At 46.5% G+C, this 27348-nt stretch overlaps 1 protein-coding gene across 1 annotated transcript in view; it reads right to left on the reverse strand.

Moving 5' to 3' along the window:
- Lama3 (laminin subunit alpha 3) overlaps positions 1-27348 on the reverse strand; it is a 214227-nt gene that overhangs the window by 10205 nt on the left and 176674 nt on the right. The window contains exons 56-70 of the mRNA XM_057789086.1: positions 26516-26686; positions 25127-25278; positions 24819-24981; positions 24328-24461; positions 22459-22603; positions 20103-20222; positions 19188-19327; positions 16013-16130; positions 15620-15760; positions 12937-13076; positions 11859-11990; positions 11527-11680; positions 7221-7390; positions 2737-2920; positions 33-173 (exon numbers count right to left, since the gene is read on the reverse strand). Coding sequence (XP_057645069.1) covers positions 33-173; positions 2737-2920; positions 7221-7390; positions 11527-11680; positions 11859-11990; positions 12937-13076; positions 15620-15760; positions 16013-16130; positions 19188-19327; positions 20103-20222; positions 22459-22603; positions 24328-24461; positions 24819-24981; positions 25127-25278; positions 26516-26686 — 2205 coding nt within the window. The remainder of the gene's footprint in view (positions 1-32; positions 174-2736; positions 2921-7220; positions 7391-11526; positions 11681-11858; positions 11991-12936; positions 13077-15619; positions 15761-16012; positions 16131-19187; positions 19328-20102; positions 20223-22458; positions 22604-24327; positions 24462-24818; positions 24982-25126; positions 25279-26515; positions 26687-27348) is intronic.

Consider the following 27348-nt stretch of genomic DNA (forward strand, 5'->3'; position numbering starts at 1 on the left):
TAATGAGAATTACTTTTTTTTTCTAACTTTACCTTCAACTTCCTTGATGGTGACGACCCCAGGTACACCTGTGCTCTGGGGATGATGGTAGAATTTCCAGGCCAACTGCCTTCCTGGGACCTTAGCCCATCCACAACCAGGTGCACCCTTCCTCCACTTTGTCCAAACACCACCTTTAGAATAAAGAAAAGAGTCAAAGGTTTACCTCTGTTAACCAGTACGACGTTTTTGTTTTTATTTTTTCAAGACAGGGTTTCTCTGTAGCTTTGGAGCCTGTCCTGGTCTCGCTCTATAGACCAGGCTGGCCTCAAACTCAGAGATCCGTTTGCCTCCCGAGTGCTGGGATTAAAGACATGTGCCACCACTGCCCGACTTAGTACCATATTTTAATAGGGGTCATAGGAAACGTAAAAAACCATTTTTCTATCCTTCAGTAGCTTTACAAGGAGGGAAAAGTCTTTTGTTGTTTATCATTGCGACCGTTGTTTTGTGAAAACATGTCAGATATTTAACAGCTGCCATGAAAGCTGAGTTAAAGACAGATCCAAGGGGTCTAGAGAGGTAGACAAAGGAGGGAAGAAAGCTGAGTTAAAGACAGATCCAAGGGGTCTAGAGAGGTAGACAAAGGAGGGAAGAAAGCTGAGTTAAAGACAGATCCAAGGGGTCTAGAGAGTAAACAAAGGTGGAAAGGTACAAGCTGACTGAGGTCAGAGCAGTCTGCATGGAGCTGAGGATAGGGCAAGGCTCCCAAACAAGCAGGAACTAGACATTCCTCCTGCATCACCAGGGGCAAGCATTCTCTTGGCTATGACTTTGAATCCTTGTCTGCTCTCTCAGTGGTGGTGGGACTCTCACTAAAGACTCCCTGTTCCAATGCCATCAGTAGAGGTCTAAATTATCCCCAAACATTTCTCTGTATCTCTGTCTCTGTCTCTCTCTCCCCCTCCCTGCCTTGTCATTAGCCCAACTACTGGTCCAAATCATAGAATGCAACATTGACTTCCTCCCTTGGGGTCACTTCACATGCAGCCGTTCAGCTGTCCATCTTGTTCTTCTTTCTGCATACGTCCTGGACCCCACTGCTCCCCACTCCCACCGTGGCCTCCAGATAAGGGCAACAACATCTCCCTGCTTTCCCTACTTCTCTTCTTGCCCCAGTCTAGTCAAAGGGTCTTTGCAAAAGTGACTACGGTCCTGTCTGTGCTTTACCAGTTCAAGATGATTCAAAAGCTTTAGGGACACTTGTAATAGAATCCCAACACCCAGCCGGGCATAGTGACACATGCCTGTTATTCCTAGCCACTTGAGCGGATGCAGGAGGATCTCAAGTTCTCGGTCAGTCTGGAATACCTAGTGAGTTCCAGGACAGCCTGGGCTGTACAATGAGATCCCGTCTCATAAATAAATGAATTAGCCAGGCTTAAAGGCACAGCTTAGCGACACCAGCTCTCTGGAGGCTGTGATAGGAGGGTTATAGAGTCAAGGTCAGCATAAGCAGCTGATACCCTGTAGCTTAATGGTAGAGTGCTTACCGAGGTCTACGAGGCCCTAGATTCAAGTGTTAGCACTGCTAAATAATACATTTATAAACGCATGCATACATACAGCCAGCAATATCCTAAGTCCTTAGTTTCCCTTTGAAGCTTAAGTTATCAGAGCCCTGCCCACCCCAGGCCCACAGTCCTGTTCCTTACAATGCTGTGGTATGCTCACTGAGTTCACCCCAGCTCCAGTCCCATGAATACCCATGGTGACTGCCTCCTCCAGGAGCCTTTTCCTGACTACTTTAACTAAAATAGTATCCTCATTCTGACTTCCTGTGGTCCAGTCAGACTAACATTTCCCCAGAAGTCTAGTATCTGACATTACAGACAAGATGTTTATGTGATCTCAGAGAGCAGCCCACTCAGAATTTGTTGGGTATTAATGAGTGGAACTCATCAGGTCACTAGGGTTTTCTGATTAATAGTTCCATCATCAGAAAAGCATTGCTTCCTTTTCTAGTGTATGCTTTTAACTCAGCCTAGAGCTGGAATACTAGGGATGTAGTGAGAGAAGCCTTTTTTCTGTTTGTCTATGAAAGAATACCAGGTACCCAGAGAGAGGCCCAAGAACGGGCTCTGAGGAGTGGTCCCATGTGTGGGGATGGGAAATAAGCTGGGGCACCGTGAAGTCCAGGTAGTCGGGGACGGGATCACAGGATTGTAACAGTTTGAGTCTGTCTTGACACTCAGACAGCCATCCAACATGGTTCATGTGTGTATGGCAGTCTGCCCCAAGATGCTGGGCATCCATTGTCCCTACCTATACAGACTCTCCCTCTACATGTGCCAGGGTTCCTGGGAATAATTCCAGACTCTTCATTTTGGCTACTGAGGCAGTAGATTCTGCACCAGCTGGAAGTGCAGACTGGGGATCCCTTATCTGAAACGTTTGGGACCATAAGTGTTCTAATCTGTTTTCTGCTTTTAGAATGTTCATATATACATAATGAGACATCTTAGGATGGAACTGAAGTCTAAACACAAAATTCACTCATGTTCAATGTGGTTACACACAGAGAGGGAGAGAGGGGGAAATTCTATATATTTAGTATTTTGACTATTAATCTGTTAAAGAGGCTAGGACTGACATTTTCTGTTTAAGGTACTCTGTCTTTTCTCAGTATCTTTGGGATTTTGGATTTTGGATTATGTCAAGATGCTCAACCCATTTTCACACAGTCCCAGTTCTCACCATGTGCCACTTCCCGTCATGGTATTTCTCCTTGCTTCTGAGCTTCAGTTTCTTTCCTTCTGCCCCCAAAGCAAAGACGACATGTCCTTCTGAGAGATAAAGAGCCATGAAGGAGTTCTTGGTGCCTGTGTAAAACACCAGCCCTTTGGAAGATGTTGTCTTTATGTCCATGGAAAATTGTGACCTGTGGATAAAGAGAGAGAGAAGAACTGGGCATGCTGGCCTATAACCCCAGTTCCCAGGGCATGCTGGCTTATAACCCCAGTTCCCAGGAGCCAGGAACAGGAGGATTACAAGTTTGAGGCCAACCTGGGCTGCTGAGATGTTTTCAGGTATACAGCAGTAAGATGTTTTCTTTCATAAATAAATAAATAAACTTAAAAAAAAAACAAAAAAGGAAAGAAATGGACAATGGAGGGAAATAGATGCCTTCAGTTTCCTGAACCTCAGAAGATGAGTAGAGGTGAGCCCAAAGATGCAGGGGCTTCCAGAAGTCAGAGCACACTGGCTGTTAATAAAGTTAGTACGGTTTCCTGATCACCTCTGGAGGAATCGCACAGATTTCCTATGGCAAGTTTAGCTAGTGGTATAAGTCCTAGCATACGGCAAGAAGGAACATGCTGGAGCTTTAACAGTCAACATTAAAATTATAGTAAATTCACATGTTCTAAAATTTATCATCTTCATCACTTCTGAGTATCCAGTTCATTAGGGTTGTGTTAATTCATAATGATGCACAAATCATTTATATAGCTCCTCTTGGTGTGAAACACAAACTCTACCCTGTAACCAATTCTTCATTTGCTTAGAGGCTGGCTACCACCCTGTCTCAACAGACCTGACTGCTTGTGGTACCTCATGCAAGTGGAACCACACCCTCACTAATACAAACTGTTTATACCCAATGAATGTGCTTTCTATTTGTGTATCTTTATGGGGAGGGAGGTGGTAGCAGAACAGGGGCAGATCGAGTAATGAGAATGTGATTTGGGCATCAGATGAGTACGTTCTATGGGACATATTTAACTCAAAGGCACAGGAGTGCTCTCCCCATTTCTCTGCCTCTCCCTACCCCAAGACCTCAACTGTCCTGGAAGAGGAATTACAACATATTATGTAGCCAATAATTGAAAGCTAGTATTAATTTACTTAATGGTTTAATATCATTTCCTGCTCAAGCCAAGCAAACTTCCTATTCACCCATTCATCAAGTCAGCTAACCAAACAACAAACATTTACTCAGAGTTCAGTAGGTAGAAGGCAAGTGTGCTAGGCCCTGGAAATACAGCCATAGAACTATCTATGGTGCATGGGACCACCAACAGGTTCATTTAGGACAATATGAAAAGGCAGTAGAGATGCAGATGTCTGTGCCGGCTTCATGTCTAATACCCAGTAGAGGACCCAGACCAAGTTCATCTTGCTACTGTAGCTATATGGGCAGGCTCTACTGCATAGTACACATTCAACAAATATAGTGACTAAATTGAGTTAAGGAGGAAATGAATAATTCAGAAGTAGAATCTGATGACAACATTATGCTGTTAGTTCTTTGCTTTTCAACATTGTGAATCTAAGATTCAAATTTGTTCATCAGACGAACAGGTTTCCTAGAGGGCAATGTTCTTCAAGATGAGGAAGAACCCATATTTGTTAAATGAAATTGCCCAGATGGCCCACAGCTCCATGTTTCTCCTGACGTGTCTGATCGCCTGTGCCAACTTAAAAGACTATTGGGATGCCCTCCAGAACACACAGCACATCACAGGCGTGGGCTCAGTGATCAGGCTTGACATTGGCTTTCCAGAACTATTTCTTAAGGCAATCTTCTTGCAGAAAAGACTAATTAACATTTCAAAAAGGCAGCAGTAGATTCACCTCCCAGAAAGGCAGAGCAGGGCAGAGCAGCTGTAAGTCCCTGCTGCCAGAGGAAAGGGGAGAGCAAGAGCACAGGCTCACATATTCACTGCAGGGTCCAAGGGACGGCACCAGCTTCGTGGGACAGTGGGAACACAGCTAGGACCCAAACTGGATGAGGGCAACAGCTCACGCCAGAGCTGGCAGCTTCTGAAGACATGATTGTTAAAACATTCGGGACTGCAATAGTTTGCGAGTGCATATGCCAGTGTGATTTAGAGACACACCCTTGGCATGTCAGCAAGGGCGTCTTCCAGAGAGGTTTAACTGGCTGGACGTCGGCAGCTCCACTCCATGGGCTGGGATCCCTGACTAAATGAGAAGACGGTGAGCTGCCCATCAGTCACCCATCTCTCTGCTTCCCTACTGTGGGTGCGATGTGACCTCATGTTCCTGCTGCTTTCTCTGCCACATGAACTGTGCCTTCAAACCATGAGTCAAATGACTTTTCGTTCTTACTTTTATCAGAGATGAGGAAAATAACGAATACTGTAATGACCAGCTTTCTACCCTACCCCACCCCCATCCCACTTCACCTTTCAAAATGTTGCCTGGATGAGAAGGTATCAGGGTTGACTGTGAGCAGGTCACCATGCTAAATGATGAAGAGAGAAAATACTGGGAGCTGCAGTGGGGCTGTTTGGGCGTGGGAGGTGGTGGAGGAGCTGCAGGGGAGGAGCTGCAGGGGAGGAGCTGCAGTGGGGAAGCTGCAGTGGGAGGTGGGGGGGAGCTGGGGTGGGAGGTGGGGGGGGAGCTGGGGTGGGAGGTGGGGAGGAGCTGGGGTGGGAGGTGGGGGGGGAGAGCTAGGGCGTGGGAGGTGGGGGGGGAGCTGGGGTGGGAGGTGGGGAGGAGCTGGGGTGGGAGGTGGGGGGGGGAGAGCTAGGGCGTGGGAGGTGGGGGGGGGAGCTGGGGTGGGAGGTGGTCGGGGAGCTGGGTTGTGGAGGGAGCTGCAGGGGGAGAGCTGCAGTGGGGGAGCTGCAGGGTAGGAGCTGGGGTGGGAGGTGGTAGGGGAGCTGGGGTGGGAGGTGGTAGGGGAGCTGGGGTGGGAGGTGGGGGGGGAGAGCTGGGGTGGGAGGCGGTGGGGGAGCTGTAGTGGGGAGAGCTGCAGTGGGGGAGCTGGGATGGGAAGCAGTTGGGGAGCTGGGTTGTGGGGGTTGCTGGGGACAGGAGGTGCTGAGGAGGCTGGGATAGTCAGGGCAGCATCTGCAGATGCCACTTCTTTCAGATGAGGGACTGTTGCCATTCAGGTCAGTTTGGCCAAGAGAGCAGGGCTAAACAATGGCGCCTCCCTTCCCAGAAGTAATGACATCATCAGGAGAAGGACCAGTTAAAGGACATCCTGTCTCTTCCTGCTGTTCTATAAGCCGAATTTCGGCAAATGAGAAGTTCTGAGACTTTCCGTGGGGTCACTGCTTGCTCAGGCTTTTCCTTGGGATTATTCTGACTGTCATATCTATGAGTCATCCTATGGCTGAGTGGACTTCCAAGGGCCAGTCTCCTTTTGAAGTATTAACCTGTTATCATTGTCAGCAAATCAATATTAACCCCTTTTAACCAATGAGCAGATGGAGGCTAGAGAGTGATGAAGCATTCACTGAAATGTCAGGCAGACCCGGAAGGGAGTAGAGAGAAAAGACACACTGTGTATGAAGGTCACAAAGGTACACTGAAGGCTTGCTACAGAGGTATAGGACAGTCCTCAGCTGTCACAGTGTTTGGATCTGCTGAACATGGCAAGCATGATAAAAATAGACACTGTGCCCAGCGCTGACCCTTCTGAGATGCTCTCAGGGGACCCTGCAGGACTAGATGGCTTTCTCAGGGCGGTGCTGCAGCGCGAACCCCACTCCATTCCCCACTCTCCCAGCCTGTGCCTGCCTGCCCCCTCCCCACACGAATGCCTGCCTCTCCAGACCCACCTTGGCATCTGTGCCACAGAGCAGCCAAACTGGCACATGACACAGCCAGTGTGAAGCTATTAAGCACAGGCCAAGAACCAAGAGTTCAAGCCGGGTCTTTGGCTTCCTTTCCTTCCTGTTTCCTGCAAGACACCTGGAAAAGGCAAACCTTGCTTTCCTCCTTCCGGCATCCTGAGCATTTTCATTCGGTCCCTCCTCCCCGACAGGAATGCATCTGGTTAGCATAAGAAAGTCTGAAAGCATTCTATGTGAATGTTCTCTCCTAAGAGAATGATTTCCCCTTCAATACAGAGCACATGAGAAGAAAGGTGCTTTATCACGTAAATAATAACTAGCTCGGGGGTAGGACTGCAGCCTTATTTTTAGAATGCCATCAATTCTCAGCCAGAGCCAAGCTGATTATTTGGGCCCTGAGCAGCAGAGGCGGTGGCAGCAGCAGTCTCATTTCCATTCCAGCTGTAGTGGGGGGCAGAGCACATGAAGGCCCGACACCCCTGTCTTACGCAGGCTATTGTCTTATGACACCTCCTTCATGAGCGTGGTGTCGTCGGGATTAGATGTCTCCCAGGGAGACTGGAAAGTCGGCTCTGACTTGGCACCAAATAGAACCAGAATATATATATGAAAGAAAAAGAAAAGGAGAAATACCTGGGTTTCAGTAGCTCCCGAGGAAGCTTGAATAGCAAGTGGCTGGTGGGACTGTCCCCAAACTGGAAGGCTCTGTGAGTGGCCTGGGTATTGAGAGGTGGCAGGCAGGATTTCCTATCTTGCCATGCCTCCATGCTCCCCGGGGAGGCCTGAGGTGCATCCTGCAACAGCTGTAAGGGAGAGGAAAGAAAATGAGAACCCAATGGGGAGCGGCGACTGGAGGGCAGCATTGCTCGCCTGGCCCAATCAGTTTTCACTCCAGACTTTAAGTGATAAGACCAGCAGAAAAACAGAAAGCTTAGCAAAAATCCCCAATGGGTCTCCCTGCCGAAAGTCCTTCCAGTGTGCCACTTATGTGGAGACAGAGGGGAAGGTGGAAACTTCACAACTTCTTTACCTTCTGTAGACCCATCCAGCCCTATCCAGTGTCTCAGTGAGGCTGTGGCTTGGGGGACTTTTACCTTCAAGAAGTTATGAATAGGGCTGGAAGACATGACTTTGGAGAATCCAAATATTCCTTTTTTCTTATTTCATTTTTGGGGAGAATACATGCTATTCATGTCTGATTTAAGTCTAGCCTCTTTAGGAGAAACTGCCACATCTGGGACCACCAGAGATCCAGCTCTCCATCCCATCATGAGCCATTAGGGATCCAGCACTCCATCCTATTATGGACCACCAGGGATCCAGCACTCCATCCTATCATGGACCATCAGGGATCCAGCACTCTATCCTATCATGGACCACCAGAGATCCAGCACTCTATCCTATCATGGACCACCAGGGATCCAGCACTCCATCCTATCATCATGGACCATCAGAAAAACCAGTGTTCTCAGCAGACATCTAGCATGAGGCATCTACAGGCAGAGTAGGACATAGAGCCAAAAACCTGCCATCTCCCCCTCTAGGCAATTCCCTTGGGCTTTTGTAAGAAGGGAAGTGAAAGACTGAGAAAAGGGACAGAAGGACAAGGGCACTGAATCTGTCCTCAGTACTGTCAGCATTGACTAGGGCATAAAATTCTGCCCTGTATTGGGCCACACATTCAACATTTGAGCATTAGTTGTGCCCAGAGAAGCTGATGAGAGAAACTGAGTCTCCAGATGGCCCTCGCTTCACATCAGGGTTCTGATTCTGATGTTTAGGTCTGGACCACAGGGATCAGAGCTCAATGGGGATTTCCATAGTCCAAGTGAAGGCTGGGGATTTGCCTTGCTAGGGGTTGGGTCAGGATCGAACGTTGACTCTTGATCCTGGGCAGTGACTCTTGAGAGGAAGCTGTTGGGAAGAGCTGCTGAGTAAAGATATGTGCTAGCAGAGAGAAACCAAGCTAGGATCTGTTATTTCCCTGCTGGACATTGTTCAGCGGTCAAGCTTTTCCTTAGAACCAGCCAAGATGAAGCAGAGAGAACTGGGGTCAAGCTTCATGTCCCACCTGGCACTGTACTGCTCCATAGGTGGAACTCTAGCTTCACTTCAGTCACTCTGAGAAAATACGCTGACAAAAGCAACTTGGAAGAGAAAGGGGATATCGAGGCAGGCACCCAAAACAGCTAATCAATCACAGCCATTGTTGGGAACAGAGAGAAATGTATGCACGCATGTTGACTGCTCAGCTAGCTTCCTCTGCTCTCACCATGCACACTGACTGCTCAGCGAGCTTCCACATGCATGCATGCTGACTCCTCAGCTAGCTTCCTCCGCTTTCACCATGCACACTGACTGCTCAGCTAGCTTCCTCCACTCTAATAGTCCAGGCTCCTGACCAGACAATGGTGCCCCTATTTTCAGGTTGGTACTCCCCACACCAGTTGAGGCAATCAAGACGACGCACACAGACACTTCACCACACATGTGACAAGTCAACCTGACCTGAGACTTTCTTCTCAGGTGGTTCTAAGTTGTGTTAAGTTGACAAACAAGCCATCACAGGTAAAACTGTAGTCCTGGTGAAAGTCATTTTGCAAGGAATCTTCTGAAACCTCCTTCATAATTGGGTGTTCCTCTCTAACCCAATTGAAGACAGATATGGTGCCAGAGTGAACACTTGATAGCTGCTGTCTGTACAGCCAAAGCCAGGCCTGGTTGTATAAGCCTGCAAGTCCTCACTTACTCAAGAGACTGAGACAGGAGAATATCAAGCTCAAAGCCAGTCTAGGCAACTAAGTTAGACATGGTCTCTAAATGAAAGTAAAGAGGGGACAGGATGTTTGTCTAACAGTACACATACACACACACATACACACATCCCCCCACCACACACACATACACACACCCCACACCACATCCCCCACACCACACACACACACCACAAACATCCCTGCACACCACACACACATTCCCGCACATACACACATACACACCACATTCCCCACACCACACAGACACACACATATCCCCTAGACCACACACACACACACACAGACCACAAACCGCTGCACACCACACACACATTCCCGCACATCACACACACACACACACCACATCCCCCACACCACACAGACACACACACATATCCCCTACACCAGACACACACACCACAACCATCCCTGCACACCACACACACATTCCCACACATACACACATACACACCACATCCCCCATACCATACAGACACACACACATATCCCCTATACCACACACACACACAGACCACAGATATCCCTGCATACCACACACACACACACACACACACCACATTCCCCACACCACACATATCCCCTACACCACACACATACATTCACCACATCACCCACCACACACACACACACACACACAGGGCCACAGAGAGGGACAGACTACTAAACAGAAACACCCCAAGTGTGCACACCGTTAAATGGAGATGATCACTCACACCCATCAGAAATCTATGTGAGCTGCTTTAATTCAGGGCTATGCTTTCTGAGTGGCAGTGGTGATGGTGTCTCTTCACATCAATGGAAACCCTAACATGATTATCTTTAAATGTCAACTTGACACAACCTTGAATACAGGGGAAAAGTCTTAATGAAGGATTGTCTGAAGTGGGTCAGTCTGTGGGTACAACTATGGGGAATTAAGTTCATTGATGTAGGAAGATCCAGACTACTGCAGGTGACCCCATTCCCCAGGCAGAGTCCTAACTTGCATATGAGTGGAGAAGTCTAGCTGGTCACAGCAAGCAACTGAGCAACCACACATTCATTTCTCTCTGCTCTTGACTGTGGGGTGATGTGACTAGCTGCTTCAAGCTCCCGCCTCGACTTCCCAGCAATGATGGGACTGTAACCTGGACTCGTAACTGAAATGCGTCCCTCTCTCCCTTGAGTGGCTTCTTATCAGGGTGTTTTATCACAGCAACAGAAGCGAAACTAGGTCATCCCTGCAAAGCAAACTGTAAGGAGCTGGCTTGATACAGCCAAGACTACACTGCCTTTCTTCTAAGTGACCCAGAGTCAATGTTGCCCAGGATGATCTCATTATAATACAGATTCCTCGCAGAGGGGATTTCTGTTCTACACTTTTGGACAAAGGATATAGGAAGGAGTAGCATGATGTCCAACTGAGCATGCTCAAGATTGTACTTACCCTAATGTGATGGGAATATTTTCTATATGAATGTTCACCAGTTTCCCCAGGGATAGCCCCATAATTTCTTTAGAAGAAGAACTCTTGAGTTTTGGCATTCTTATGAGACACAAGTAACATTGCTTCCTTTCCTCTTTTGTCCCCTAGTTGGGCTTACTGGTGTCACACTTACAGAGTGAACTCACTGCATTTAACTACAGCCCCATTTTTTTGGAGACTCTAAAAATTGACAAATTTTTATCAAGATAACAAATAAATGCTGAAGAGAAATCACTTTGTCATATGTGTGTGTGTGTGCATGTTTGTGTATACATGAGCCTGTGTGAGCATGCCGAAGTTGGAGGCCATCAGGTGCCTTCCTTCATCGCCCTCCACCTCAGCCTTTGAGACAGGTTTTCTCACTGAACCTGGAGCTCACTGATCCAGCTGGATTGACTGGCCAGTGAGTTCCGAGGATATTTGCCTCCTCTGTGCTGGTCACAGGTGCATGCTACCACACACCGCTTTTTTACATGGGTGCTGGCAGTCCGAATTTGGGTCCTCATGCTTCTGTGTGACTGTACAACCCTGCTGACTGGGCCATCTCCCCAGCCTTGGCTTTGTCAACCTTTTGGTGCCACTTCATAGAGACACCAACCACCAGAGACTGAGTGATACACTACCCTTTCCCATCACTCCCCTGCCCCCTAGGGAGGGTTAGGAGAAGTAAGACCCAAGGTAAGGCTTTGACACTTGCCTGATTGACATCGAAAGTCCTGGCCTTGTGAAGTCTCTTGGGACCTTTAAACAGCATAAGGAAAGGAGGCTTGTTTAGACTGCAGCCTCCCAGGGATGCTTCCTTCTTGGTGGATTTACTGGCCAAATCCAGGACTTCAGGACTCTGTGACAACCTGGAATGAGGGCAAAATGAAAGCTAAACCAAACTCTTGCCTAGGGAGGGAGACCCACCGTAGGCAGGGAGGGTATGTGGCAAAGGACCTTCTTGATGCCATGATTCCTACACGAACTTTCAAACACTGCGCAGAAAGGTGGGCTCTTATCGGTAACCACAGAGAAAAGATCACCCACCTTTGGACAAAAACATTAGTGATGCAACCCTCGAAATAACCACCTCCCAGGCGGAGGGACTGCTGGGCATTCGAGAAGTCAGGGAGCCTTTGGTTCCTTCTCATAACCTGGTCATCAATGAGGAATCGGAGGCTGAAAAAGGAGAGAAGCAAGACAAGGGTGAGACCCCTTGCAAACAAAACCAAACAAAACAACCCAAACACTGTGGGAATTGTCTGCTGTCTGACCCAGACTCAAATCTGTCACCCAATAGGACTGGTCAAATCAGAAATATTTTTTAAAGTGCAAAGTATTTTCACAATAACAGTTAAATAATATATATGTACTGAAAGTATGCATCATAGATATCTGCTCAAGCAGGTTTTTAAAAAAGGTTTATTTGTTTTTATTTTATGTGTATGTGTGCATTGCTTGAATGCATGTCTGTGTACCACATATGTGCCCAGTGTCTGAGGAGCCAGAAGCGGGAATCAGATTCCCTGGAATTGGAGTTACGAGTGGTTGGGGGCTGCCATGTAGGTGCTAGGAACTGAACCTGGGTCCTCTGAAAGAAAAGTCAATGCTCTCAACTACTGAACTATCTCTCTAGCCCTTTGGATTTTTGCAACATAAATAATCAATATAGTTTGCATCCATTAAAGGTATCAACTGGCCCGGTACCCCAGGAACCCCTCTTTGTGTTAATTTTAATTCCCAGTTTCCTCCCTTCTCCAGGAATAACCACCACCCCAAATTCTGACAACAATTGATTGCCCTGTTTTTAAACTCCTGGACCCAAAGTCACAAGGGAGCACTCTTAGGTGTACCTTCTCTTACACACATTTTTGGAGGCTCATCCACATCCTGTATGAAGGTTTCTGATGGTGCCTCCCGCATTTAGAGTGGGTAGTCCATTTTAAATTTCTATCTATCCACATACATCCAACCATTGACTTTATGTTTCAATCGGGACAGGGGTACAACTAGGAAAGGGCTAACATGCAGACAACGAGCATCCGCGCCAGGAAGAGATAGTCTGAAAAGCTGTGCTGGAGAACTCTGCTGGACTAGACTCTGGCAACAGGAAGAGCCCACTCACCCTGAGGTGTCGCTTATTACAGACACGTGATGTAGTAAGCCATCCATGTAGGTCTGTGCAGACTTGAAAATCGGGCCACTGCTGTCCCTGGTGCTCAACTCAACGTGACCGTCTTCTAGGGTGACCTGCAGGCTGCTTGTCTGAAACCATCCCAGAATACACCATTAACAATTAATGTGCATTTAGAAATGACAAATGAATGACCAAAACTAGGCATAAAGCAGCCAGGACGTTTTGACCCAAATATTTGGACTTTACCACCTGATCAAAAGATAATTTTTAAATAGTTTGTCTCCTTGTTGATGATGATAAAGATGTCATGCAGATTACTTCAACACTGATGAATTTGTCAGTCTTTTTCTAGATCTACTTTTATTAGGCCCATTTAATTTTCTACTCAGCTGTATAGAACATTTAAATCATATCTAATTTCCCCCTATCTTTACTCTTATTTTGATGAAGTTATTTCTATCAGAATCCATTCTCTTCTGCATGAATTTTATAGCAGGGAGTTGATTCATCATCATTCAGGATTCTTTTCCCACGTAAGATTACAACAATGACTCCTTCTCTATGATTTTCATAAACATTTTATGTTCTGGACATTATTTCTAGGAAGCCCAATTTTCTGGGTCAAGCTGTGCTCTTCCAAACATTGCCGAGATGACTGGTTCTTCCTGTCGATGAGTAACTTAAAGGCTATTTCAGAACAGCTGCCGGTTGCATTTAGCTTTCTCCATCAAATCTAATTTCTACAGTTTTCTTTAAGATGTACTCTCTGTGAGTTTTCCTGCTGCAGCAATTTGGCAGTGCACACTTACAGCCAGTGAAGGCTTTAGTTGCTGTTGCAGTACTTGCTACCAATGGGGTCAATTGTGTTTATAAATAATCCCCTTTGAACTTGAAAGCAATGTCCCTAAGACATTTCTAGAATTCCTGTGCTGCACAGGATTGTTCTAACTTGTTGCTAATCTAATCCTTCCATCTACTTTCTACCATTTTGTGGAGTGTGTACTAACTGCACTTACATGTGACAGAGAAAACAAGGGTTAGGAATAAAGTGCTAGGTCAGGGGTGAGGACATGGCTCAGTCAGGAAAATGCTTGCCACAGGATGAATATCTGAGTTCAGTTCCCAGAACCTACATAGGAAAAACTGGGTGCAGTGGTGTGTGCTCGTTCATAATCCCAAGGCTGGGGGGATGGAGAAAGGACGGTCTCCAGGCCTTGCTGTCTAGGGAGCTTAGCCTACTTAGTGAGCCCTAAGCTAGTGAAAGACCTGTCTCAAACAAGGTGATGGCTCCTGAGAAATGATATAAGAAGTTATCCTTTATCATACACATACACGATCGCATACACAACCACATGACCACATACACAAGCATACACACACACACACAGAGAGAGAGAGAGAGAGAGAGAGAGAGAGAGAGGGAGAGGGAGAGGGAGAGGGAGAGGGAGAGGGAGAGGGAGAGGGAGAGGGAGAGGGAGAGGGAGAGGGAGAGGGAGAGAGAGAGAGAGAGAGAAGCGCACATTAGGTCAAATTGTTGTGCTGTCAAGCTTGGATAGCTGGCCTCCTCTACTATCTAATGGCATGTCTCTTTAGGGATCATTTTAAAAGTCTACAGAGAGTGGTAAACAAGATACCAAAAGGCGATGACCTTCCTAATGGACATAGCCACAGAGGCAACCACTGCCGTCTTTTAGATCTGATACAAAATATCCACTGTGATTGACAACACTAAAGAAACAAGTCAAAGAGCTTTATTTGAAAGCCCCGTTCTTCCTGAGTGGACTTCTGAGCTGACTAGTCTCTCTGCAGCTGTAGAGGTCATCTGCTGTGGACCAGAGTCTCTCTCTCTCTCTCTCTCTCTCTCTCTCTCTCTCTCTCTCTCTCTCTCTCTCTCTCTCTCTCTCTCTCTCTGTGTGTGTGTGTTTCTTTCTCATGTATGGTGTGCATGTGTGTGGAGGCACAAGGTTGACTTTAGGTGTCTTTCTTGATTGCTGTTTACCTTACATATTCAGACAGGGTGTCTTACTGAATCTGGAGCTCACCGTTTTGGCTGGTCTAGCTCAGGAGATGGAGCCCTAGACTGCTAAGGGGATGCCTTATCTGCTTCCCTTGAGCTGAGATTAGAGATGGCCTGCCGTGCCCAGCTGGCCTTCACATGGGTTCTGGGGATTTGTGGGTCCAATGTCAACCCTCAGATTTGCATGTAAACATTTTACCTGCCAAACCACCTTCCCAGTCCCCAAAGAGAATTTCTGTGGCTCACTGAACCCGACTTCATCTAACTCTTCAGGGGTAAATATTTTCTGAGGAGTAACTACTGTATAAGGGAATGTGAAGTGCATCTTTTGAAGTTGTGATCAAGAAGAAACAGTAAGTACAAATCTTCATGTTTTCCTAAACCACGTTATTGCTTATACGAGCTATAATTCGTTTTAACCCACATCTGTAAAGAATGGAACGATTACTCAATGCACACAAATCCAGCTCTACAGATCATGCAGCACCATCTAGTTGCATTTCCTTCAGGATCTGCCCAAAGGGAGAATTGCTCGTGCCAGAATTGTGATGGCACATAAAAGGCCTAACCCCTAAACCTTCAGAATCTTTCTGTTGCTTTGGAGAGAAAATGTGCACCAGGCTTGCATCTTAATTTGAATGTGCTACCTCTTACCCGTGTCTGATGATTTAGTAGTGTACCACTGGGCTGAAAGGTCTGAAACCCAAAAGACAGCTGGAAGCGGTCAGGCAAGGGCACATCCAAGTTTGTGAAACTCATCTGTCCTCCTCTGGAGAACGAGGCAGTTCGCACAAGCTGAAATGCAAACATGGAAATGAGTGGCCTTATGATCATCTCCTGGGTGCTCAGATATGGGCTCTCACACTGCACCACTTCCCTAGAAATGGCAGGCACCACTAGTGAGTTCAGACAGCTTTGCTCTGCCACACCATCGGGTTCTGTGTGTATAGCTGAGATCACAGGCAGTGCACAAAGCTAGCTAGCTGCTGCAGCACCACAGGCCTTCTGGGATACAATGTGTCACGTGGCTCTGCATCCCACATTTACCTTCCAGTCTTCAGAGCACTTTTTCGTTACACCCACAGTATCATTCAACCTAACAACACCACTGGTTTTCTTCAGATTCTTCATGCAGCCTTGGAAAGCAGGAGTGGAGATGTTAAACCTGGGGAAGGAATGTAGAAAAAGAGACCGTTGAACCTGGGCTCCCCAGAATGCTGGCTGCCTGGTGCTTCTCCAGGGACGGAATGTCTAGAAGTGCTGTAAACGGCAGGTATTATAGAAACACGTACTTGGAAGTTCAAGAGCCAAAAATTGCCCTCCTATACACAAAGGATAAGGAAGCAGAGAGGGAAATCAGAGAAGCATCACCCTTCACGATAGCCACAAATAGCATAAAATATCTTGGGGTAACTCTAACCAAGGAAGTGAAGGATCTATTTGACAAGAACTTTAAGTCTATGAAGAAAGAAATTGAGGAGGATACCAGAAAATGGAAGGATCTCCCTTGCTCTTGGATTGGGAGGATCAAAAATGTGTTAATTAAAAAACAAAAAACTTTAGGCTATATTTTCCCACTTGCTCTGTGAACTCTGAGGAAACGGTTACTTTTTAGTTCTATGAAATTACGGAAAACATGGCTGATGTAATCAATGCCAAGCTGACGCCCTGGGTTTGAGTCTATCTGCTATCTCTGAAGCATGCCACCCGAGCAAGCGGCTGTTAATGAAGATTAAACACACCGACGCTCAGAGCCTGGAATGAGGGTGGATGCAGCACCGTGTTTGAGAGGTTCGGGAGCAGGGGAGGGCTGTGGGCTAAGGAGCTGGGCTGTCACTCAAGCTCGGTGCCTGCTTGCCCAGGCAACTTTACTCCTCCACCCCTCCAATCCAAAATGAAAAATATGCTATTCTGCTTCATGGGTCTGTCATATGCTTAATTTGATATGTGCAGTACACTCGCATAGCACTTAGGAAAACTGAGGACTTGTTGCCACCCGACTACGTCACTATTTACCCGACATATGACACCCTACATTGCCACCCTCGCATCATTATGGCATCAATTCTTCTGGCTGTGCACTGTATGTGTTGTATGTGTGGGTGTGATTTGTGTGTGTGTGCACACTGAAGCTGAGGTTAACAAGATGCCTTTCTCTATTGTGCTCCACCTATTTTTTGAGACAAGGTCTCTCACTGAAGCTGGAGCTCAACAGCTCAGCTAGACTGGCGGGCCAGGATGTCTGAGGGATCCCCTTGCCTCTGCTGCCCAGCACTAGAATTAAAGGCACACACTACCACTCCTGGCTTTTTTTATATGGGTACTAGAGAGCTGAGCTCAGGTCTCATGCTTGTTCAGGGAGTTCTTTATGGAATGTTACATCTTTCCAGGCCTACACAAGCAATTTCTGCAGCAGACTTTTCTATGTGGCACTCTGACATTCCCCTTTGATTGGACTTCCTGACCTGCGTGGAGCTGAATTCATGAAAAATATTAACACACACGAACTGAGTGAGGTCCAGACAAATATTAATGTTTCTTAATCAAATGATGCACTAAGAAAACCCAGCGCTGATTTCATTGTGAATCCCTAAGGCAGCTCTGCTAATCCAAGTGGAAAGACGTCCTGCCTTCAGTAGAGTCCGAATCATAAAGAGCAGGGCTATGAAGAGCATACATAAAATTGAATTTCATAAAAAGAAAAGTGCATCCTCATTGGCACTGTGCCTTAGTTATTTGATAAAGACAGCTTTCACCTTGGAGAAGAGGGATGTCTTTTTCAATTTCTGGGGCTGGCGTCTTTACAAATTTGTTTATATCCATTCTCTTGGGCCAGCTGAGAGCCCAGCCTTCCATAGGCCCTCCAGGATGCAGGTCTGAACATACTTTCTAGAGGAACCGATTATGCCGGGGCGCATGCTGTTCGGTCAGTGACTTCCTATGTCAGAGTGAGTGTGTGCACTCTGGGCCCTCTGCCCACCGAAGCTTACCCAGCTCACTGGTTGGAGTCCGCAGATGTGAATGAACAAGAAAAGCACAAAGTAAAGCTGTACCCAGTGTGTGTTGGACCCCTGGGGGCAGTCACTTTCCAGTGACCTTTGTTTCTGTGTTTATGATTATCTCAAACCCAAGGGAAAATGGCCTGGTTGGTGCCAGGTCCTTTGACCTTATCCGGAAGGACTTGTCGACTGGATCAACAGACACATGATTCCCAATTATAATCTCAAGTCATCCAAAGATCTGGGTGTTCATTCCCAGAAGACTGAGAGGGAGGAGAGCCACGGACTCTGCAGAGCAAAGCTGCAGGACACAGCCTGGCTCCTGTCAGGGGTGCACTCTCAGACTCTCCTCAGTGGCTGCCCTGCCGGGTCCTGCTGGGGTTCTCTAGGCCACTGCCCTGCAGTGACCCTGCAGGGACAGTTGCAGGGGCTTATCCAGATGGATAAGACAGGCCAGAAACAGATTAATACTGCTCAGCATTTTATTTCTGAAGAAACAAAAGGCCAGGAAAATATTTTCGTGGGCTCCCATACACTTCACTTATTGCTCTGCTCTTGTGATTTTAATTAAAACAAGAAAGTAAAGTGCAAGCTTACTTAGGAAAGGGGGGAGCTTCTTGTTTGGAAGTGTAAATCAACCTGTCAGGAAAAATGTCTCTCTCTCTCCTTCCCACCTCTTCTCCCTCTCCTCCTTCCCCATATGAGTATTCTCAGTCTACACCTGCCCATGAACATCTTTAGTGGGTAAATCAGTAGACTCATCCAGTTGTCCCCAGAGTTAGCATCCCACTGGCCTCTTTGTGTTCCTGTCCTTCCAAGAGTGACAACAAGGGACAATGGGGGTGGCACACAATTCACTCAGATCCTCCCATTTTGCATGACCAGTCCCATTTTTCAATTTTTACAGTCTGGTTTTCTTTCTGGACTACTTCATCAGTATTGCAAAGTTAGCTGTTTGTGGCTGAAATTCAACTAGGGAGACTAGAATTATTGGTAGCAATCGCTGCCTGGATGAGAAATGATATGCTCTAATAAAACACATCACATTGGAGTGTCGAGAAGGCTCAGTGGGTAAGGGCACTTGCTGTCAAACCTGATACCCAGGACACACAGGGTAGGACAGAGCCAACTCCCACAAGTCCTCTGTCCTTCACATGCATGCAGTGGTTCCCTCCCCCATGCAGTGGTCCCTTTCCCCCCAAAACTGCACAGCATCATCTTACCTCTCTCTGATTGCAATTGGAATTCCTCCCAGATAATATGTGCCGAAATCAAATATTTCCCCTTCAATTTTTATATTATGGTCATGGTCATGCATATATATCCACATGAGTTTTCTTGATTTTCCAATTGCAATCGAAATCTGAAATGAATGGGCAATGATCAGCAAGCAACGAGACACAAACCTGTCTGTAGTGGCTCAAAGTAACTGCGGCTTTGTTTTCCTTTGGATTTGTTTACATGCATGGTAGAAGACTGCCCAGTGGAAGTATGGGGTAAAAATCTGATACTAAGACATTTGTATGTGTGCGTGCATGTGTGTGTTGTTCAAGTGCACGTGTATGTCTGTGTGCATGTTCTACATATTCATTCTTGCATGTGCAGAGGCCAGAAAACAACCGTAGGTGCCATTCCTCAGGCATTGGTCACCTTTGCTTTGAGACTGTGTCTCACTGGCTGGCACTCACCACACTCTAGCCTGCTGGCCCACAAGCACAGGGACCTGCCTGCCTTTACATCCCCAGGGCTGGGATGACCAGCCCACCACACACAGCTTTTTTAACTTAGCTCTGAGAAGCTCAGGTCGGTTCCTCATACAGTGTGAGTCATCTCCCCAGGTCCCTAAAACAGTGGTTCTCAACCTGTGGGCTGTGACCCCTTTAGGACCATCACAGAATGAGGAGGTTGGAATCCATTGTTCTAAAACATTTTAGTAGAAATGTTCTCACTTGAAATTTATTTAGGTTTACATCCATGCCTAAATGCCCGAATTTTTAAGGGCACCCCCAGTTAATAAGTTCACCTTGTAACAGGTTTGTATGTTGTCTTGCCTATCTTTATTTTTTGGGAGACACTAATTTCATTTTAAAGGTTCACTGACTTCTAGAAATTCAAATCACCAGGCTCCGAGGACATACCGTATGATCTCGCCCGTTGTTGACAGTGTCTTGAATTCCTTTCTCTTTGGGTGGCTCTGAATTCAGTTTGTATCTCACCATGAGATTGCCGTCTTCTATGTCCAGGGATATGAATTTATCCTGGAGTGTGGAAACAAGGTAGATTACCAGAAGGCCTGGTTGAGGAGGCAGAAGTTCCGGTGATTCTTGATGTACTTGGTGCTGTCAGCCTCAGGTGCCTCCAGGGCTAAGCGAAAGGCAGCACTGTGAGACCTCATGCATGGGAAGCTGATGATGGCTGACTGTTAGCTGTGAGAGACACCGTAGTGCCCAGCACTCAGGACAAAATCATACATGCCAGCCAGATCTGGGGGCCACACATGGAGTCATTGCTCACCTTCCTCCTTTCTCATCCAATTGGCCCGTTCAGACCTTGGGATATGCCTCCTAGCTCTGATGTCCCCAGCCCTGGTCTCAGTCACAGCATCCCACTCTTGTGGTCCTCCCGGTCCCCTAGATCACCTTCCACAGCGCAGCCAGAACAGCCTTCAGCAATGGCCAGCGAGCATGCTAACTTTCTTGTCCCCAGGACACAGCTCAGACTCTGTGGCAGAGGCTGCAAGGCACTGTCCGCCTCTCCACTTTATCACTGTGTCCTGCTGGCAGGTCACCTTTTGTCCCTGCAGGTTCTCATTGCCAGGCCTTTTTTGTGCCCCTGTCCCTGTGGGATCCCCTTCCAACGTCATCTTCTGCTTGTCCATTGGGTTCCAAAGGAGGCATCTTTTCTAAAGACTGATTTCATACTTCATCATTTTTCTCTCCATGATTTAAAATTGTGATGAAGCAGCTACTCACTGACCAGCAGTGCACCTTTTGTGCAATACCAGCCTTCCCCTCTAGGGGGCAGAATATGGTTCATACTGCTGAGCATTGCCTCTTGGCCATGGACCTTGCCCTGGAGAGCCATCAGCTTGAGCCAAGTGGCAGCGACTCCCTGAGAGCAATAACCACCTCCTTAGCAGAGGCCTAAGGATTCTTACCAAAGGTGTTATGTAAGTTTCCAGACGAAACACTATTTCTCTTAGTCTCCAAGAACTTCAAATGTTCAAGTTGAGCAACCCCAATCCCTTAACTCATAATGGGAAATGCCTCAAAATGGAAACATTTTGTTTGATTATCAAAAGAACACCACAGTTCTGATGAACTTTGCTCTATGCACATTAAAAATATATTGCATGAAATTACCTTCAGTCTATGTACAATGGGTGTTTATGAAAACTAAACAGAATGCTGGGAGAAAGGAGGCAGAGTCAGAGAGAAGCCATGGAGCTGCCAGAGTCAGACATGCCGAAACTTTTCCAGTAAGTCACTGCCACGTGGCAATACACAGATTCATAGAAATGGGTTAAATTAATATATAAGAGTTAGCCAGTAAGAAGCTAGAGCTAATGGGCCAAGCAGTGATTTAATTAATACAGTTTCTGTGTGGTTATTTTGGGGCTAAGTGCCGGGAACAAACTAGCACCCCTCCTCCAACAGATAAGTGCTCAGCTCTGAGTGGACCATCACCTCTGCCCACTACTGTGGAGGCTTAGGGACCATCTATGGCAAATTTATAGCGTGGATGGGGGAGGCACTCTCCAACCTCATCCCTTAATGAGTAGATACTGGCAGCTGATGGCTGCTAGGGGAAGAAAAAGTCATTCTTCTTTTTAATGTGGCCACTGGTAGATTTTCCATAATACACAAGACCCCACACATATAGACAGCACTAGTTGGACTTAGTGAGTTATCAAGAAAAAAACCATGAAGTTGGGAGGGCACCATGATGGGGGAATTTGAGGAAGTTGGATAGGGAAAAGGGGGCATGAACAAAATTTTATTTTATTACACACAGTATAAAGTCCTCAAGAACAAAGAAAAAGTATTCAAAATAAAGACTGGGCCTCTTCCCTAGGCTGCTTCAAAGTACAGAAACTTCCACCCCTTGGGAAGTCAAGCTGCAGGCTCATAAAAACAATCCCCAGCTTCCAAGAGCCAGACCAAGGTCATAGCTTCAGGAAGTCCAGCACCCGAGACTGAGGGGACTCCAGGAGGTCTTTGTTTTAAAGCAGAACTAGAAATTAGTAGGCAAGCCACCAGATAAAAATCTGAAACGGACATGAAAATAGGCTAGGAGGAAAATCATGCCTCATTTTGGTGGCAATTGCTCAATTCCTGATCCTTTGTCCTTGTTAAAATTTACCCCAACAGAAAAAAGACATGACTGCCCAAGGACATATTGCCAAGCTGGGTGGGCTATTTACAATCGCCCAGTTACCTGATTGCTAGACACAGTGGATATTCAAGGCCTCTCTGGATGCTTGGTGTGAATTACCTGGTGTTCTGCAAAGAACAGCAAACCTCGGTCCACGGTCGTCTGGATGGTCTGTATGAAGCTTGGGAAGGGAGCGTTTGCTTGAGTGGGAATGCGGGCGTAGCCTGTTCCTTCAAAGTAGTTTCTGTCAGACTCTTCCTTGCGCCTGTCAACACCGACTGGAAGTTAGATGTCAGCCATAAAAGACCATTTTGCAGGTTTATTTCCTAACATGAGATGCCGCTGGTTAAACAATGGACCGAGGAATGCAAAGGCTGGGGGGGTCTCAATTGTGTAGGAAAGGGGAAATGCTGTTAGCATGTCAGTCAGTCTTCCTTCCTAACATGCTCTTTAATCCCTGCACTGAAGAAGCAGCTCTGTAGGTAAAGTGTTTATGCTGTAACCTCGAAGACCCCAGTTTTAATGCTCAGAACCCATACGAAAGCTGAGAATGGCAGTACATATGTGTAACCCTAGTATGGGTGTGTGTGTCGGGGGTAGAGGCAGTGGAAATTAGGGGCTTTCTGGCTAGTCAGAATGTGAGCTGTAGGTTCAGAGAGAGAGCCTGTCCCAAATATAAGGTGGGGAGTTGGAAAAAGACTGATGTCCACCTCTGCTCACCAATCTGTGCACACAGGGATGAATAAAGCCAGACACACATACACATATCTTGCAAACTTAGGGGGAGAGAGGGAGGGATGGAGGGAGGGAAGAAAGGAGGGAGGAAGAGAGGAACAAAAGGAGAGAGAGAACATCTTCTAGAGATGTGTATTTAGGAGAAAGTGGCCAAATAGCTGAAAATATTTAAATGTAAGAAATTATTAATTTTCAGTGTTAGTTTATGAATAATAAATGTTTGCTATTTTCAGATAAGAATATCTCAAATCCTTTAAATTGTAGGGATGGATAGGAACTCAAAAGAGCAGGTGCTGGTTTGAATAAGAATGGCTTCTATAGGCTCAAATGTTTGACTACTTAGTCAGTAGGGAGTGGCACTGTTAGGAAGTGTGGCCTTGCTGAAGGAAGTGTGTCGCTGGAGGTGGGCTTTGGAGTTTTGAAAACCCAAGCCAGGCCTAGTGTCTGTCTGTCTGTCTCCTTTTCTGCTGCCTGCAGATCTGGATGTAGAACTGTCAGCTACCTCTCCACTGAGCCACCATGTCTGCCTGTGTGCCACCATTCTTCCCATCATGACAATAATAGACTAACCCAGAGTGTAAGCCAACAGCCCCTGTTAAATGCTTCTTTTATAAGAGTTGCCGTGGTCACGGTGTCTCTGCACAGCAAGAGAACATTGACTGAGACAGAGTAGCTTTCAAATAGGTTCAGAAAGCAAAGTACATAGAAAATCACTCAGTTTGTAGACTATCGTTTAAAATTTAATTACATAATTATGTGCCTAAATAATTCAATATTGAGTATTTCTTGTAGTAGGATGCACCAAAGATTTAAGATACATTTTTAAAAATTGTGTTCCTTAGCAAGTACGTGTGCTACATATGTGGGTGTGTGTGCCCCAGTGGAACGTGTAGCTCAGAGGACAACTTGTGGAGCTCATCTCCTCCTTTTACTTTTATATGGACGGGGCTCAAACCCCAGTCCTGAGGTGTGTGCAGCAAATGCTGCCACCCCTGGAGCCACTTCACAGTCCCCCAAACAGGCCTGCTTCCAGAACCTGAGGAAACTAATCTTATGTAAACTAGGGCAAGATGGGTGTCCTCTGATCTTAGAGGCATAACATGGTGGGTGTTGTCTGCAAACAGGAAGGAAGCAGTTCTGGCCCCAGGCAATGCATTGCAACACCAGCAACCTTGCCTGCCCATCACTGGTCGAAGCACAGCAGTGTCCATCCCCAGCCCGGTCCTAGGGACAAGGGCCTCCAGGCTTCATTACCTCCTACAAGGCTCCACTTCAGTTGTGTTGAGATTGAAAGTTGTCTTGAAGTTGTACAAGCTCAGAACGTTCTCATTGAGGTCATCTAGTTCGACGCAGCCCTTGTACGGAGGGAGCCTCAGTCTGCCAGGCAGCTGTGAGAGAAACGGGGTCACGCAGCGCTAGACTTAACAGTCAACGTAACGTAGGGTAAGAGTGTGGTTCAGGCTTTGCCATTTAAGAGCTCTCTAAACCCAAGCTAAGTGTTAATCTGTCTGCCCAGGTGTCATCATCTGTAAAATAGGACTGATATTAATATTTATAAGTACAGTACATTAAATTAGTGCTCTTAAGCTTAGAACAGTAGACAAAGGAAGTGCATGTTAGCAGTTCTCACCACGTGCGCTTTAGGAGCACATGGTTGATTCCCTTTGCCTAGAATGAGCTAAAACAGAGACGTGAAGTCACTGTAAGTCAGCACGTTCACTCAGTGAGTCAGCATTGACACTTACTTGAAAATCAGGGGGGTAGCCCCCGACATAGAACACAGCAGTCTCCGGATCCAAGTTAAGGAGGGTGTTGCTGCTGTCGCCCTCCATGTCATAGACCTCAGGGGCTCTGGGTTTATTGGATGTGGCTTCCTTGGTGTAATTAAGTTTTGCAAGCTGGTATATTCTGTTGAAAATTAGATAATGAAGTTGTAAGAAAAATGAAAGAATTCAAAGCTGACACGCTAAAAGCATGGTCGAGTGACATCGACCGAAGAGTTTGGTGAGGTTGGCCAGCTTCACAAACAGCAAGAGTCGGTCAAACACCGTACCTCTGGAACTTCACTCGGTCCATAACCGCCTCCTGATTCTCGCTCTCCGTCAGCACCTGGTCTACCTGGACCTCCACTTCTCGATTCCCCAGACTGTAGACACACGTCAAGCGACCGTCTACAACTGCCATGCCGATGTAGTCCTTGGAGGCCTGGGGACACAAAGGTCACCTCAGAACTCTTTGTTTAAAACGAAACAGCACTGGGGTTTCTTGAAGATATTTTTAAACAGAGATTAAACATGAGGGTTAAGACAGTGAGGCATTCAGAAAACAACCCAGAACACACGTGTGGCAAGAACTCAGAACTCTTCAAATATTACAAATCCTCATTTTCCATATCAAGAGGTTCTTGAATGTTTAATTGCATAAATAATGGGTTTTATGCCATAGGATTTGGGAGGACAGAATACATAAGGCGTACCTCTTACAGACCACTACAGAACCCTTGAGTGGTAAGGCCGGAGCTGTCGCCTGTGTTTTAGTGGACTGGTTAGTAACTAAACTGTAACAGTTTACTTGAAAATCAGGGGGGTAGCCTCCGACATAGAACACAGCAGTCTCCGGATCCAAGTTAAGGAGGGTGTTGCTGCTGTTGCCCTCCATGTCATAGACCTTAGGGGCTCTGGGTTTATTGGCCAGCTTCACAGTTTAGTTACTGACTCCCCCATTATTCAATCTCCAATCATCTACGAGCACCTACTACAGAGCAAGCAGACTTAACTGCTCACTAGAGTTCATCAGGAAGGGAGGCAAGCCACCCCTCTTCTCTGGGTGCCATGCAGAGTTCTCTGCTATGACATTCCCCATTGTCACACACAGTGTGTGTGTCTCTCTCTTCTCTATTAGAATGGGAGAACCTAAGGAAGAAACATCTATAGATAGATAGATAGATAGATAGATAGATAGATAGATAGATAGGCTAAAACTGACAATTTTGACCTTTTTAAGTGTGTGTTGGCATTCAGGACATTTAAGAAGTAAATTTTAGTTTATCATAAATATCAACATGGCACATAATTGGGGCAGTTGTCCACCTGCATCAACTAGGGGACTGTCTCAGAACCTATGGGGACCTCAGTCTTGCAGTCATTTATGTGAAATGGCAAAGCACTTGCGAGTAACCTGTGCACAACTCTTGCTTCTCATTGGTGGCTTACATCCATGATGAACAGGAGGTCCCCCATAGGCAGCACCACAGCACTTAGGAGGTGATAGCTGAGGGATCACAAATTCAGAAGGGAAGGTGGGCTAGTGGAATCTGCTGTCTTTGGGGGATTTCTAACGACAAGCAAATAAGTAGCAGTGACAGTTATGTCACCAGTCTCAAGGTGGCACCGCCAAAACCATTCTGTTAGTAAAATAAGAGAAATATCCGAACACTACTTACATCCTTATTTCCGAGGTACATCACAAACATGTCCTCAGTGCCCCCGTTCTCTCTTAAGTCGGGTCTTTGGAGAAACAAAGACAGAGATGTGTATCCCTTTAAGTCTTCTAGGTCATTTGGCAGCCGGACTTGGACACCGGATTTACCATTGAACCTCATGGGAACTGCAACCTGTGAGGAAGAGGAGGATGGGAGAACGAGGTGTCAACTAGGAAAAAGAGGATGCGCTCAATGACCGAGTTCTGTCGCCGTCCCCCAGTGACACATCAATGTGCCAAGCTGTTGTGAGAAGCATCAGGGAGGGGTGATGTCTCTTAGACCCAGGTTATTTTTATTTTTAATTTTTTATTTATTTTGGTTTTTCAAGACAGGGTTTCTCTGTAGCTTTGGAGCCTGTCCTGGAACTAGCTCTTGTAGACCAGGCTGAATTCGAACTCACAGAGATCCTCCTGCCTCTGCCTCCCAAGTGCTGGGATTAAAGGTCTGCGCCACCACCGCTTGGCTATTTTTTGTGTGTTTTCCATATATATATATATACATATATGCATACACACACATATAAGTCTACATGCACATACATACACATACTTGTATGTCTGAGACAAAGTCTTACTCTGTAGACCAGGCTGGCCTCAGACACGTAGAGATCCACCTGTCTGCCCCTCCAGAGTGCTAGGATTAAAGACTGCACCACCATAGCCAGCTTGGACCCAGGTTATGAATTTATGAAGTTGTCTGCAGAGCCATTTATTCTTTATGTATATTGACCGAGGAACATTAAAAAGCCAACTTAGTCTTCTGTGAAGAGATGATGGTGATGATGGTGGTGGTAA

Source organism: Chionomys nivalis, chromosome 14 (genome assembly GCF_950005125.1).
Source record: "Chionomys nivalis chromosome 14, mChiNiv1.1, whole genome shotgun sequence".
In the NCBI taxonomy this organism is placed as follows: Eukaryota; Metazoa; Chordata; class Mammalia; order Rodentia; family Cricetidae; genus Chionomys; species Chionomys nivalis.